Source organism: Aplysia californica, unplaced genomic scaffold (genome assembly GCF_000002075.1).
Source record: "Aplysia californica isolate F4 #8 unplaced genomic scaffold, AplCal3.0 scaffold00277, whole genome shotgun sequence".
Taxonomy (NCBI): Eukaryota; Metazoa; Mollusca; class Gastropoda; order Aplysiida; family Aplysiidae; genus Aplysia; species Aplysia californica.
The window spans coordinates 71,713-87,272 of NW_004797547.1; the positions used below are offsets into that span (position 1 = coordinate 71,713).

The 15,560-nt window shown below is 38.9% G+C and overlaps 1 protein-coding gene across 2 annotated transcripts in view; it reads right to left on the minus strand.

The window, feature by feature from the left end:
- The window catches only part of LOC101846822 (H/ACA ribonucleoprotein complex non-core subunit NAF1), a 45,693-nt gene that overhangs the window by 21,037 nt on the left and 9,096 nt on the right, over window positions 1-15,560 (minus strand). For both annotated transcript variants that reach the window (XM_005101270.3, XM_005101271.3), the window contains exons 2-7: window positions 12,682-13,722; window positions 11,592-11,664; window positions 5,928-6,021; window positions 4,499-4,581; window positions 2,535-2,695; window positions 260-311 (exon numbers count right to left, since the gene is read on the minus strand). In XM_005101270.3, coding sequence (XP_005101327.1) covers window positions 260-311; window positions 2,535-2,695; window positions 4,499-4,581; window positions 5,928-6,021; window positions 11,592-11,664; window positions 12,682-13,604 — 1,386 coding nt within the window. In that variant the 5' untranslated portion in view covers window positions 13,605-13,722. The remainder of the gene's footprint in view (window positions 1-259; window positions 312-2,534; window positions 2,696-4,498; window positions 4,582-5,927; window positions 6,022-11,591; window positions 11,665-12,681; window positions 13,723-15,560) is intronic.

The following is a 15,560-nucleotide window of genomic DNA, read 5'->3' on the forward strand; positions in this document are numbered from 1 at the left end:
ATATAGGAATGAACACTTTATGCAAGGACTTTACTCGAGTTAAAGGAGTGAAACTTCCTTTAGAACAGGACACAAGAGGAGAAAAGCACCACTTTAACTTTTAAAATATTTCTATCACTTAAAACTAGAAAGTGTCAAGGGGGACGATATTTGTGTTTAGTAACAGCCCAAAGTGTATGTCTCAACATTCATTACACAAAAGAAGGAAATACAGAAGAGTTGAACTATTTTTTTCTTTATTATTAAAAGCTGCACTTACTTCAGCGGGTGGTTCATTATCATTTTCCCAAGATGCATCATCATACTTCCTACTGTTGATGAAAAAAACAAAAAAACATGTATACACAACATCAATCCATTATTTGCAAGATAACACTAAATTAATCAAATACTGTTGACACTACAGAAAATGTTACAAAATTATTTTTTTTCACAATATTCCTGTAAAATCAATTGACAGTAAAATCTTCAAAAACATTCTTAAGGTGACTTATTGCTCAGAGAAATAATTTCTGACAAATTTTCCACTTCTATACGCATAACTTAAAAAACCCTGCTAGGGCAGCGCTACCGACTGAAGTTGTCTTGAGGCCATTCCCAAAGGGGGGATATTAACATGTTCGTATGCACAGCAGAATTGTAAATGGGCTGATTTATCAATGTCTTGCTCATACTGAGCCTGAACAACATAGGGGGGACTGTTGCTTTTTCTTTCCTCATCCTTACTATCGCCATTTTTCCTATACTTCTTTTGTATGTTTGCCACTCTCTTGCGAACTGATGTCTCCTGGGTGCCTTCACCATGCAAAGGCAAAAACTTAGGAAAATATGCCGGGGGTATGGGGGCCGACCTCCACCAGGGTTCAGAGACAATGACCCTGGGGGGGGCTAGGGGGTGAAGCCCCTCAAAAATGTGAAAATTTGTACTTTTACAGGGTTGAAAATGGCATCAGGGAGCCAGTTTAAAGATTAGTCGAAAAGAAAGAAAAATGTTTTTTTGTCTTAGTGGGCCCAGTATCTATTTTATCAGATGAGGAATGTCAGCAGAACATGCCACCAAGAGTGTAGTTGGAAGCTCGTGTCTTCACATGATACTTATGTTTCCCTTGTTGACAATGTTTAAGCAAGTTTCCCTTTCCATTGCCACTATAATTCAATTTATCATCTCACATCCGGGAATATGTTGTTAGCGATCCAGTAGCATCTGAGCGTTAACTCTTCTGCATGATGCCATTCGGTAATAGCTGCATGTCTGTTGTAATTGTTGTTTTGAGGAGTAGAGGCAGTTAGATGTGTGGGGTAGCTTGGGAAGAAAACATCTCCTTAAATCAGTTAGTTTTCTACAGAAGAACAGATGATGTTCCACCGTCTCTGAGGGGTAGTCACATAGTGGGCAGGCAATATCAATCATGGCAATGCACTCACTCATGGTGTACTTTAATTTTCCTCCATTTTTGTGTTTGAATGTCACAACCTCGGAGCACCATTTCCATGACCACTTGTTCCTGATTTTTTGTATCAATTTCTTTCACAATGGCCTTATCTTGCTCACGTAGAATCCTCATACTGACAATGTTTCTAGCTCTAGCAGATAATTTAAATTGATTCCCTTTCATACGAGAATTTTATTTCTACTAGATCTAGATCTACATTCTCAAATTCAAATCGCTCATCATCTTTCTTAACCAACAGAAATTCCACCCACTGTTGATCTCTGAAGAATGAGATGTAAAGAATGAGTGAATACACGATAGTATGGTATAAGGAAGGCGAAAGATGTCACATAAACGAAGTCACATGAGTCCAAAGAGGTTATTGCGTGAAATTATATGAAATTCGCCATAGTGACAAGTAGCGACTAGCCAGATTATCACTGATTTGTAGGCTAAATAAAAATGTATTGCTGGCCAATCCGCAATAGAAGTTGTATAGAGAGACAATGGCTGAGTGAACGAAAGACGAAACCTGGCATGTTTTTTATGCTGAGTTTCTGTAAACATCCACACTTATCTTACGGAAGCACGTACGGACCAATTGTTACGGAAAATCGGTTTGACTTGCACTATCGACATTTTTTACAGATGGAGTTGGGATGGGCGAAGCGGCAAGTATGGAACCATAAAAAAGTATGGATTTCTGTAAAAATAAGGAAGAGTAGAAGAACGGCTTGATTTTTGAAGCAGACTTTGTGCTGTTGAGGCTAGATAGGTGAGCAAAGTAAGCCTCATTCCCCCGTTTGGACTTCTCTGTTGACATCCATCCCTTGGTACTCATGACTTTATGCAGTTGCGAGTGCCATAAAACCTTACTAATACAAAATAAAACTAAAACATAAAAAAAATGCAGATTAAGCGATTAAGAATGGCAAACTGGTTATCCCTAATCTGAGCTATCAACACTGATACTGACCTTTACAAAAATGCAGTAAAATATGAAGAGTACTGACAACATGCAGTGATACTAATGAAGGAGCAAATAGTTGTCTAAAGGTGGACAATCTACCATATGGAACAAAACAAATCTGTTGTACTCACCTCCTGAGTTCCTTAATGAAAATGAATTTAGTCAGATTATCAGCAGACGGGGCAAACATAATGGGGTCGCCAACTTTTATGTCTTTTTCCTTGATATCCTCTTTGCTGTTAAACCTCACAGAGTAGAATGGCTGTTCCACTGTTCCGAAAACTTCAAAAACCTGTTGAATAAATTCATAACAAAACACCCCCCTTTAACAGCAATATTATGGAAAAGTTCAGCATTGTATCAATTTCACATTGACAAGAAGTACAAATTAGTTTGTTCCATTTTTTTCTTTAACAAAGTCCAGAGAACGAGCTTAAATAAAACCAAAGAATTTCACATCTATTCTTTTTCATTTAGTAAGGAATGTAATCTGTTTCAACAATAAATCTCAGAGATTCTCTAAAAATGCTAAAATCTTAATAAGAAATTGCAATAAAGATGAATTTGTTAGGCCCTGCAGCAGTGGTAGATATTATGTTCACTTAAAACAAGCATGCGGAACAAACCCACTTTTATCCTCTGTCAAATGCTGTTATACCGCCAAGATCAGACATTGATCTTCAGAGCCCGCACAGAACACTTACACACCAACAAGCACATAAACAGAATCAACCCCATGTGGGAACCCCATTGCAGACACTGACTACCACGAGGAGACCGTTGAACATTTTCTCCTTCACTGCCCAAACCTGGCAGTTCTTCGACGCAAGCTCCTACACACACCTACAGACTTACAAAGCCTGCTCTACTCTGGCGTTGACCAGATGACAAGGACATGTGGTTACTTGAGGGAGGCATTGCGCTGCCAAGAGCGAAATGCTCGCAGCTAAAGGGATTTGAAACAACAACAACAAACTGGGGATCAAGGACTGGTAATGGATCTCATTTATATTTTGAGAAATGCCTTAGTGTCTCACACAGCTTCTCCCAATCAAGCCAACCATACCTACCCGTGAAGGTCCCTGTTTTCACCGACACAGCTTTGACGAATTATTCGGCGCAACAAGCCACCCTCCCCCCTTCCTAGAGAGGTTAAAACAACAGGATACGGGTAGGTGTGGCCCCACAAGGTGCAGGAGGCAGAACCCACCGATGTGTGGTAGACGCTATGCTCCTCACAACAACACCCCTACTCTCCCTTGAGTGGGTGTCTAATCTGCCTGACTACTCTTTTCAACACACCTTCTGTGGCTGAGAAAGAACCAGCCAGTTTTAGAATGTCTTTGCGGAAGGATGAAACGGGCAGAATGCCTGACTTGCCCTCTGGCCATGGACCTCTTGGTAAAGGTCCAACAACCCAGGACGTGACAATCCAATGGCTTTCCCACTTGGCTGAAACCTCATGCAAGAGTAGACAACTTTAGCCAGTAGTCATTGGTGGCGGGGAATGGGCAACGTGAACCCTATTGGAGCTACATGGTCACAGGGCAGTAAGATCTTTCAACCTCACGAAAACCCTTGTACCCTCCCATACTCAACATGCACGGCCTCTTCTCAGGGTGGGCAGGCAGTCCACAGACACCCCAGTCCTCAATACTGTCTACCTTGGGATGACGATAAAGTTGGTGGTACAACAATGTTTTAATGTCCTCCGTTAAATATCACCGACTGACATCTTGACTAGTGATTGACTGTTAGAGACTAGAAACAAACTGCGGCCAGCCTTGCCTCATCTAAATTTTTCTTGTGAGATTGCCATACGCAGAAGAAAAACAACTAGCAACTAATTACATCATGTACAACTCTAGCTGAAACTTTACTTAAAGAGATTTGACTGTACTAACACAAAGAAAAAGATCTTAATAAAGTGATTTAATCCATAAACACCATGTCAAGTGTTCTTCCATCTTTTCCTGGAAGTCTTGATGGTACATCTCACCTCTTTGGTAATATTTCACACACTCAAGTAAGAACAAAAAAACAAAAACCCAGCAGAAACGCACCAAGCAGAAATACCCCAAAAAGTGACACTTACCAGGCCAAGAGGTGCTCTTGTTTCAGAAAACAAAACTGTGTCATCGTACAGCGCCGGGGTATTGAGGTCAGCTTTCACAATGACTGCACAATACAAAAAAAAAACATTGGTAAATATTCTATGAAAGAGAACAGGGACTTTTGTTTTTGTCATTTCAAGCAAAACTAGAGGGACCTGTAATTGTCAAGAGGAGACAAATGAGGGCACAGTACAAGGAAAAAGTAAACTGAATAAAAAGAAAAATCATCAGCCTAATATAAGAATCAAATCTGTCCAAGACGATCACTCATTGTTGAGGAGAATAGTGGTCATCTTAGACAGGCGGTCCTTATGGGCAATGTCATTATAACAAACAAAAAAATAAGGGGGAAGTTGAAAGTGGTTATTCATACAGTTGGTTGTCTTGAGCAGTTGTTGTTAAAGTAGTATATATTGTAATATCATGGAAGAGTTACAGAAAAATCAAGATTTAAAACATATAGGCCTACTCAAGTATAGCAACAGAAAAGATGGGTCATGAGAAAGACAAGACACAGAAATAAAAACAGAACAACAAGTCTTAGCCACAATGTACAGTGTTACTTCTTGACTGAAATTTTTAAAAGCCTGATTTGATACAAATGGTATGAATGAAGGAAAAGACGCACTTCAGCTATGCTGCCCTTATGAGAAAGGTCAATAAATCATTATATAATTGTAATAAAGTAATTCTAAGAGAATATTCCCTTTCCTTTTTTGTCTTAAATTTTCATTATTCAAGGCACAGTTCACATTAGTCGCCAAAGCAGCTTAAGTCAGAAATTTCCTATGTCAATGCAATCTTTGGCTTTGCTGCCCTAACTCCTAACTTCTTCCCCCGCAAACAAACAATCCATGAACCAACAAAATGAGTATTGGAAAATTAGAAAAACGAAACCTGTAAAAGTACTACTGGCTCACTTCACATCAAGCTGAAAGAGCCAAACGTTTACTCCCCCCCCCCCCCCCAACATGAGTACCATCTGTTGATCACGATGACCCTATACCAGTTTTGAACTCATTTCAAATCAGCATTGGGCTTTAAATGCCCCTGATTAAACTCTGGAAATCTTTATTGACTACATGGCACATTTCGTATAGACATGTATCATTTTCCACGATGTATTGTAGAGAAAACAACATTTACATGATGCGGAGGAACTTGTTAAATTCTATTACCATCACTATATATTACTACTAGTATTACTACATACAAATCTGACAGCAAATATTCATGGGTGTAACCACCCGAGATACAGCACTTCCTTCAGGGCAGAGGGTCTCTATTTGTAATCACAAAAAAAAACAGGGGAAGGGATGGTGTGTTTTAAAGTTAAAGGTCCAGAAAAATACATGATAAAATACAAAAATCAACTTATCCTTGCTCATTGAAAAACACAAATAAAAATACCTAAAACCTCGACAATGCCAGAGACAACTCCAAGTGGTTGCAACTTAACCGTTTCATCAGGAGAGAGAGTGAGATACTCAAGAGGTGGCAATTCCTGAAAAGAAAAGAAAGAAAAAATTGTGAACACATTATAAAGAATGCTAGTATGTTTCATATTTGTTCATTGTGTTCCAGTCTCTTGTAATCAGAATTAATTGTAATTTCAGAAAGCTAAAATTGCTGTTCTCCCCTTAATATGAACCCTGCACTCCAAAGTAGCTTTTCTCATTCTTTTTTCCACAAAATTTTCCCCCCAAAATCAAACCCTCCCTAGTTAATGGAGCACTGGGAAAAAAGGTAAACCACACTCCCTGCCTAACCCTTATCCGTTATGACTTAGGCTTAGTGCACCAAAGCTCCCAGTCATCAAAATGCAGATAAAAGAAACTATAAAAGTGAACAATTGTCTACCAATAGCACTGAACTATCTAAATTTCAGCTTAACGTCCAGCAGTTCATGCAGTACTAGTACTATATCGTATATATATACGATGGCTGGTGATGAGGTATTTCGCCCGTAAAATACATTTACTCTATAAAGAAAGATTTTGTAAGGTATTTAAAACATTCATTAAAATTGATGGTTTTACTATAAAATTCTCGCTCTGAAATTTCCAGTTTCAAGGGCAATAACAGAGAATTTGTAGAATGCACAAGAACGGCCCTCATTTCTTTATTTTTCAACAGAATGAGTTGTCTTTTACACATTACATGCAGAATTGAATGTACTTTCTCATTAAATTAATGTAAACTCTAAATTTTACGATGTTTTTTTGTTCTACTTTGTGATTGTTGGGGTAGTCCGATTTCTGTTTCTGCATCTATTTTTAGTAACATGAAAAATATGTCACACCTCAAGAAAGCTTGAAAAATATGAAATCTATTGGCTAGGTCTGAAAGACCATCTAATTCCCTTTCCATTGGTATATAATATGTCTATCTGGAACAGATAGATTATTGCAGGAGGCTCATGAGCAAAAAGTTATAATATATGAAATTTCCGGATTCAAAGGCAATAACTAGGAATTGTAGGATGTACTAGAATGGCTCTCATTTCTTTATTTTCCAACAGAATGGTGTATCTTTGACACATAATATGCAGAACTGAATGCACTTTTCCATGACGTAATTGAAAACTCTACATTCTCAAACAATTTTTTTCCTCTTCTTTGTGACTGCTGGAAAAGTGTGACTTCTGTCTTTGTTTCTATTTTTAGTAACAAGAAAAAAAAGGTCCCATTTCAAGAGAGTTGACAAAAATTAAATCTATTGGCTACGTCTGAAAGACCATCTAATTCCCTTCCCATTGATATATAATATGTCTATCTGGAGTAGATAGATTATTGCATGGGGCTTGAGGGTATGGAGGAACGCCGTGAAATATAAATGAAAAAGCCAAAATAGGCAAAACTGCTGGGGGTAAATGTCATTCTACCATCACTGTGCAAAAAGTGGAAAACACTTTGAAGTTATGGTATAGTAGGCCTACCACTTTAGCAGAGGAGAGTCACACTTATCAGGCTTCCATTCATAATTCAAGTTCACTTTGATAGGTAATCAAATTGACATATATTTGATTCAGCATTTTCCATGCTGTAATGTTTTGAGCAAAATGACATTTACCTATTAAGAGAGAAGCTAGAAGCTCAAAGGAAAATAAGATGGATTTTTTTTCTTCGAGGGCACTATAATTCTCAGTAGTTGACAATTATTTCAACTAATTTGGAATAAGATAAAGGCATATATTTCAAATACCTTTTTTTCTTCAAATCAAGACACAGTTGTTTTTTTAACTGTCACATTTAGAAAGCAAAATGTATACACATAAAATTCAAAGCATTTCCTCACATTTTGTGACTTTACCTCTACTGACTGAACAAGTTATAAACCAAAATGCATTACCAAAAATTATGATGCTGTCGCTAAACCTTCAACCCAAAGGACGTGACTATTTTTACCACCTGTGCAGCAATCATACATCCAGAGCTGGTTGTAACGGTTACTTGTACTTACATTACAATTTTCGGTACTTTTACTGTACTCCGGTACATTTTGAGAATCAGTACTTTTACTCTACTCCGATACTTTTTATAAAAGTACTTTTGAGTATTTTTAAAGTACATTTTGAGTACTTTTGAAGCTTAATGAATGGGTAAGTGCCTGCATTTCTGATCATAATTTAGGGAACAAACACCCGGGCGGGCACAGCCAATCAACCAAGAGTTAAAACTTGAGATCAAAGAACGACCCGTCGCGTCAAAGATCAGCCACTCTCGTGAATGTGATCACAAGCGTTGTAAAACTCCATGAAACGGTACAATGTTTTCCCCAGACGGGATCACACCAAGGTGTGAACTGGCCGATGCGTTTCTTTTCCCCAACCATCGCACTTGCATCTGAGCTCCCCAACTAAACTTACATCACTGGCTGGGTGGGTAGGGCCTACAAGTTCGCTCGAGGCAGGATCACATTGAACTGTGAACTCTTCCCTGACCCTTGAAGGCAGTTTTTCTCTATTCCCGAATTTGCGAGACAGCCTGAATTTTAATTGGTGTGGTCACAACGTAATGGTGTGTAATGACAAAGACTCAATCAGAGATGGAAGGCTAAAATATTTGGACAGGTAAAGGGGAGGGGCAACTGGATAAACATAGATAAAGATCTCCAGACTCACGATAGGCTAATGATTGTATATGCATGCCTCATGCCATTGCGATTGGTCATCAAGGTTGACCACTCTTTGCTCGCCAAATGTCATAAACCCACACAGGGTCACTGTAGATTCTTCCTTGGCTTCGTCGGCTAAGATCCCGTATTTCCCTTGCTCCCGAGCACTGGGATCTTAGGCGGAGACTACCGTAGTAGAGAATCTTTGGTTACACTACACTTACTAGACTCTAGGAAACTACATGGTATTTTGGTTTGCCATGGGTGCCGTGGACTACACAGTGTGACCAAAATCTGTCTTACCACTATTATAATCAATTGAAACTGAAACAGAGTTCTCAATTTTTTAGGCTATCTAAATTTCTTTTAAAGTTTGTTTTGGGTGGTTTATGCTTAAGGCTACCTTGATTCCTTGAGGATTTGTTAATGAAAAATTCAAGGCATTTCCCCATTTCTTTGCTGGCCATTTTCATCAATTCTATGTTTTTTAAGAGCAACTTTGTCTCTACATTTTCCAATTTGGATACTTTTCCTACTTTCCGACCTCTTGGACTGACTTACATTTGATCACGTTGTCTTGCTCAAACAAGTTCTATTCATTATATCACCTACTCACGAGTTGCGTCTTTTGGTTTGTTGGTTCGTTTTTTTTCCAATTTCATGGACCTTTTCCACCTTAATTCAGTGCGTATATTCAAATGCTTTGTATACTGTTTACATTTTTAAGTAATAAATGGCCTAATTTGTCAAATATACTGGATATGTTATTTAATATGATGTTTTGCATTAGCACTGAAGTGTTTTAGCATATTAGCAGAAAGTACTCACAATGTACTCATAAGTACTTTTTAAGAAAGTACTTGTACTCAAGTACATTCTAAAGGAAAGTACTTTTACTGTACTTAAGTACAGATTTTAGATTGTACTTAAATTTGTACTTAAGTACATTTTAAAAAGTACTTTAACAGCTCTGCATACATCTCAGTGTACAGGGGTGTAAATTTAACAGTCGACCCACAGGCTCATGATTTTTCTTATTTTCAGTTTACTTTTTCCTAATGCTCTCATTTGTCTCCTCTTGACAATTACATGTTCCGGTTCATAAAATTTTAGCTTGATGTGACCATACAAAAATCTTTACACAGGTCTGATGGGCTCACTTAAGTGAAATATACAAATCACACATATATCATAATATATGTAGCTCATGTTTTCCTCTGATATCCTCAAATCACAAAGTGCTTTCAAAGTGAAGTCCTTTACCACAATCAAAACATCACAACACAAACACTCTGGACCATAGTCACCTAAAATCATGCTAATATGCCAACACAACATCTTTAACTACTCTTGGAAATTTGATTGGGGTAGTGCTTTTGTTGAAGTCAGATGTAGGCCTATATATTCAAGGTCCCCACCAAATCCTGGAAATTTTTTTAAAGACCCCAATCCAAGGGAAAATCAGGACACTGTGTGTCAAGAATGATCCCCCAAAAAGCCCATCTATCAATGATAAAAAGTCAAAATGTCTTTGAATGCAAATGTACATTTTGTAGTATAGTCTTCAAACAATAGATGATTATAATGCTGGGTGACTGCCAACCCAGCTTCTCAATTTTCCAAGGAAGGGGCCTCATCCATTTTCCAGGGGCATGTTACATAACAATGACAGCCCATGCTTCATTTATATCTAATATAATATATACGATATATGTATATGTTTGTGAATACACACACACACACATGTAGGTACAATATATCCAGTCAACAACATGTCAGTGTGGCACTGGGATCTTGTGTGACTTTGGTACTTCAGTCCTTTCTTACTTATTTATATTTTCTCCTCATCATATTATTAGCCTTAATAAACTATAGGCCCTATTAAAAATGAATCCAGTTTTGAGCCTGAGAAAAGACCTAGAACTAGAATATTGTCGATTGTCAATAACCAGTCTGGGTGTCATGATTCATATAATAAACGTCAAGACGAAAACTTTAGCTCAAACTCAAAGTAGAGTAATATTAGTGTAATAACTTGAATGGCTCAAGTAGACCTATTCAGTGCGAGAGGTGTAAGAACAGACTCTTACTGAAGGAGGGCAAGATGCAGTGACACTGAAAATCTGCCAATCTCGAACAGAAAGCTTAAATATAGATATAATAAATTACAATCACCCCATCCAATGAAACGCGAACACTTTAGTTCAATAACAAGGCATGACGGATCCCGATTCCACACAAGGTCTGCACCAATGCGCGCTTTGCAGAGAACTCTTATACAGTAGTAAGCTAGTTCTCAAAATCCTAAATACTAAAAATTTGCTTCCAAGTTAAGTTTTTGACCTCTAGCGTTGCCTTCAGCTCCCCCCCCCCCTTCCCTGAGTGTATCTTATTTTTAAAAAGCAATTCCGGAGTCCTATACTTCACAGCGCTCAGACCGCCGGTACACACACTCACAGGTTCATTGACCGGTCACGAAGGCGAACGTGACAAGACGCCTGTATAACTTTCTTTTCTTTTCTTTTTTCACAAGTGACAGCAGAGGACAAATTTTTAATATTGATTTATTTTCAAGGCGACACAGCCTTCGTAATGCACAACCTGCATGTTACAAAGGTTGCGTTGTCTGTCAGACTATTACCGGAAAATTTCTGGGTGGTAACGAAAGCGAAAAATATCTTGATTCTTCCCGATCGAGCGTCGGAGTCACACATAAACTTCAGCCTGCTGCCATAGTGGTTCAATTACATTTTCTCTTCATGATTCATCAACCATACTGTCTAGATAGCTACACTACTAATATTACACAGGCCCTATCCTTTCCCGACTTACCCACCCATCACAAATTCCCGACTTTTTCCCGACCCATCTCAAAATTCCTAACTTTTTCCCGATTTCCCGACCTGGTGGGGACCCTGTATATATGAACAATCATTAAAGTAGTTGGGGTTGTCATACCTCTGGAAAAATTTCTCCTTCTGTTCTACTTCTCTTTTTAATCATTAGAATCTGCAACGCTCTTTGCTTTTGCCTGTGAAAATAGAGTATGAGATTATAATTTGGGCATATAAGACATCATCTTTAATATAACTGACGAGATCCCCATTACCCCATTGTATTCGTAAAAATTTTAAAAGCAAACAAGACTATAAAAAAAGAAACAAAATAGCTTGGCTCTCTTAAAAAAATGAACCCGTTCAGCAAGAGTTTTACGGTACTTGCAACACAATAAGGTCATATAATTGCCAAAGATTAGAAGTGTGACAAGAGAGTAACAAACACAAGAAAGAAGGAGGGGAGATAGAAATGATAGAGGTTTGATAGGAAAGAAGAGAGAAACAAAGATACATGACAAAAGTGACAGACATTCTGAGATTGCACAAAAGTTGGCAAACATTTTGCTCAACACGTTGCACGGGGGCTCTCGTGGCCTAGAGGTTAAGGTGTTGGCCTCTCATTCAAAGGTCCCGGGTTCGAATCCGGGTAGTGACCGAAAAATTTTCTTCTCTAAAATTGTCTCCTTTCACCTCCTTTCCTGCTCTCTAGCAATGTTTTGTTGTCTGCTTTCATTTCCACTTTCTGCCCCCACCCCCTTTGCCCCCTCCTCTGGGCTCCTGACTCTTTCTGCAGCCTTTCTACTGCTACTCCTTGGCTCCTCCTCACTGCTGTCTTTCTGCCACACCTCTGATCTTCTGGTAGGAAAGATCTACACCTAGCCTTCTCGGACAAGGGCGAAAAATCTCGGAGGGCCCGTGTGCAAGTTGCGAACGTTAAAGATCCCTTGGTGGTCTAAAATCGATAAGAGTAGACTTCGGCCTCCACCTGGGCAAAATTCCAAATTTCCTACCAACTGAAAATATTAGGTGTGTCCCGCGCGCTCATATGACTATGCAGTTGCGAGCGCCGTAAAACACTTTACAAAAACAAAAACAAACACGTTGCACAAAATAAAGTATAACAAAACAACATACGCTGAACTGCTGAAAGTCGTTCTAAAAAATAAAAAATAAAAGGCAGTTGTACATCAAATATACAGATCAAAACTTACAGGTACTTGTCTTCATCATCGCTGACAACCTCATTTTCACTGCCTCCGTCATAATGTAACTGTTCTGGCACTTCGTTTGGAACAACATTATTATCGTTGCCAGAATTGTCATCAGTATCACTGTAAATAACTAATGGACCTTGATTTCTGTACATACTGATTGCTGCTTTTTCATACTCCATCATTTTCAATGGCTCTTGCTTCACTTGTACAGGAGAAAACTCATCATTGCCATTAGATTCAATAACATGTTCTTTGTCATTGAGAATAGTACTTTTCTCAAATGATTCTATTCCGTTCTCTGTTTTCAGGGTGATGGGTAAAGCATATTCCTGATTCTGCTGAGAGAGAGAGCTTTCAACAGGTGTCACCTCCTGATCTTCAACAATTACAACATTTTCACTTTCTGATGATTCAACATCCATATTCTTGTCATTTGCGTCTTTTATGCTGTTAGGCACATAATTTTTGTCATTCTGACGACTTGTTCTTAGGCTTACGTCATCAAATGAAGACATTTCTAGGCCTTGGGTTGTCGACTCAATCTCCACATTTCTTTCAATGCCATCAGTTATTTGAACATGGGCTACAGGTAAAGAGGTTTCAACATCTACTGACATGAATTGTGCTGACTGTGAAGATTCGTTTGCTGCAAGATGAATACTTTCATTTCGGTAAACATGGTCCTTGTTCACAGATAAATCACTTCTACTCTTCTCCACAAAATCTGTTGATGTTTCTGCAGGTGCATCTGAAACTGACTCATTGTCATGCAGTTGATGAACAGAGTTGTTTGTGGTAGAGATATTTTCATCATTAGATGCTTGAGGTAGTGTTTGGGTCTGGTCCGGGTTGGGGCACTTGTTAGCATAATTATCCAACAGAGTCTCTGGACCAGTCTCTGAATCAGAAGACTCTGACATAATGACAATGCTTGTGGAAAGATGACGTATTCAAAGGAGGACTCTACTGAATGTTCATCTCTGATGGAAGTTAACGTTGAGTACAATCAGATGAGGCTTGGCTACCCGTAGTTTTGTGCTGTGTATAATAAAAAGAAAAGGATACAAGAATTAGTTAAGTAGGCCTACATGGAGTACAAAAATATTTAGACTTAGAATACTAGATCACAAACTAATAAGTTGGTAATTTTCTAAGTTTGCAAGTTTATCCATAAAATAAAGGGAAACAAATCAAGGTGGCAGTTTGTGTAAGTGTTTGTGGAGTGTAGGTCAGTTCAACTGTGTAGGGCAGGGCCTGCATGTTAACAAGAGCGAGCGGACTGCGAATCTAAAGTCAAATCGTTTCCAGGGTCCGCTCCACAATTTTATTCACTGAGCAGGCGGGCGAACGGATGAACTCTAGCTGACATGGTCTCGACGCGAGGTTAGGCCTACTGTCTATTGTTTGTTAATTAGGTCTAATGTTTCAAGCCACTAGGGAGTGAGAGAGGCTGGTGACGTAGTACTATGTCTGTAACCTTTCACCTCGTGTATTCACATTGTGTTTACATTTCAATTATCACGAAAGCGAAGTTTAAAGAATTCCCACAGTAGGACTACCTGCCATGAATGCCTGGCCACAATGTGGAGCAGGAGGGTGCTTTTGGGGGGGGGGGTGTATGAGTAGTATGCAGCGGAAGGAGTCGCTCCCCGTCTGTCCGTTCGAATGCTTGGAGTCTCCGTCCACCCGCAAGTGAGGAGATGCAAGACAGAGAGTCAGATAGGATAAGGAAAAATTTGTTAGGTGAATTTTCTATAGTCCAGTGCTATGTCAATGGAGGCTTCGGAACGGAGTCTCCTCTGGTGTGTACTGTTGTTTGAGGATAGGGCAGCGGCGCCGGCAGCAGAGTCCGATTTAGAGCCATCTGTGAAGATTAGCTCCACACCAGGGTATTTTTCTAAGTTTTTTGTATTCTGCTGAAAATTTGTTGGTGTTTGTGCTTGCTTTGTTGTGTGTGGTGAGCTGAAAGCCACAACCTCCCTACTCAGTCCCTCCGGCCTTCATTGTTGACACACATGGGCTCTCCCATTCTTTGTTTCGTTAGATCACCAACAAGTTTCTCAACTGGCGAGGTTTTACATTATGTGTAATTTAAAAAATTGGCCTATGCACTGTGCACAGTAGCAGCAATATTCCGTTATAACTGACTCGCATGTTTGTCTGATTGCGTTATAGCAGTATTTTATTTGCAAAGATAAAGAAGAGAAAAAAACGGGGTATATCTTTATAAAAGACTTCTCGTTATTCCAGGACTCGTTAAAAGTGGACTCCACTGTATCGCAATTTGCGACCGAGAGCGATCCAGCAGAGGAAGGAGGAAAGTAGCAGGAAAAGCTAGACGAAGCGGTGTTTCCGTTATTTAGCGGAAAAGTGGCAGCTATGATAAGATTGCTTACTCCGGAATTGAACACAAGTCTTCTACGTGAGACAGCGGAGTGCCAAACCACTACACAACAGACACAGGTTGTTTAATTGTTGTGTATAACCACGTTATGTGTGTGTATGTGTGTAAATAGTTGTGTGTGTTCATATGCGAGTGTACGTGCATTTAGTTACTTGTTTAAAACTCTCTGTATAATGCAAAGCCAAGATATTATCATTGACTTGCTTTTAAACACGCTGAGGATTCTATGATTATTATGTCGCTATTTCCCATTCACCACAACAGGATAAAGCATCATGAAAGAAAATTAATAAGAAATTTTAAAAAGAAACTATGCCTCTTCTCCCTCATATTTATAGATTTATGTCTGATCCTTCTTTCACTATACCCAATTTTTATTCAGATATCAGAGAAAGGATTTGCAGTCATAAAAAATGGAGTCAAGTTCAAGGAGGTTTATCCAAAAACTGAGAAAGCTTCCACAATTCAGGCA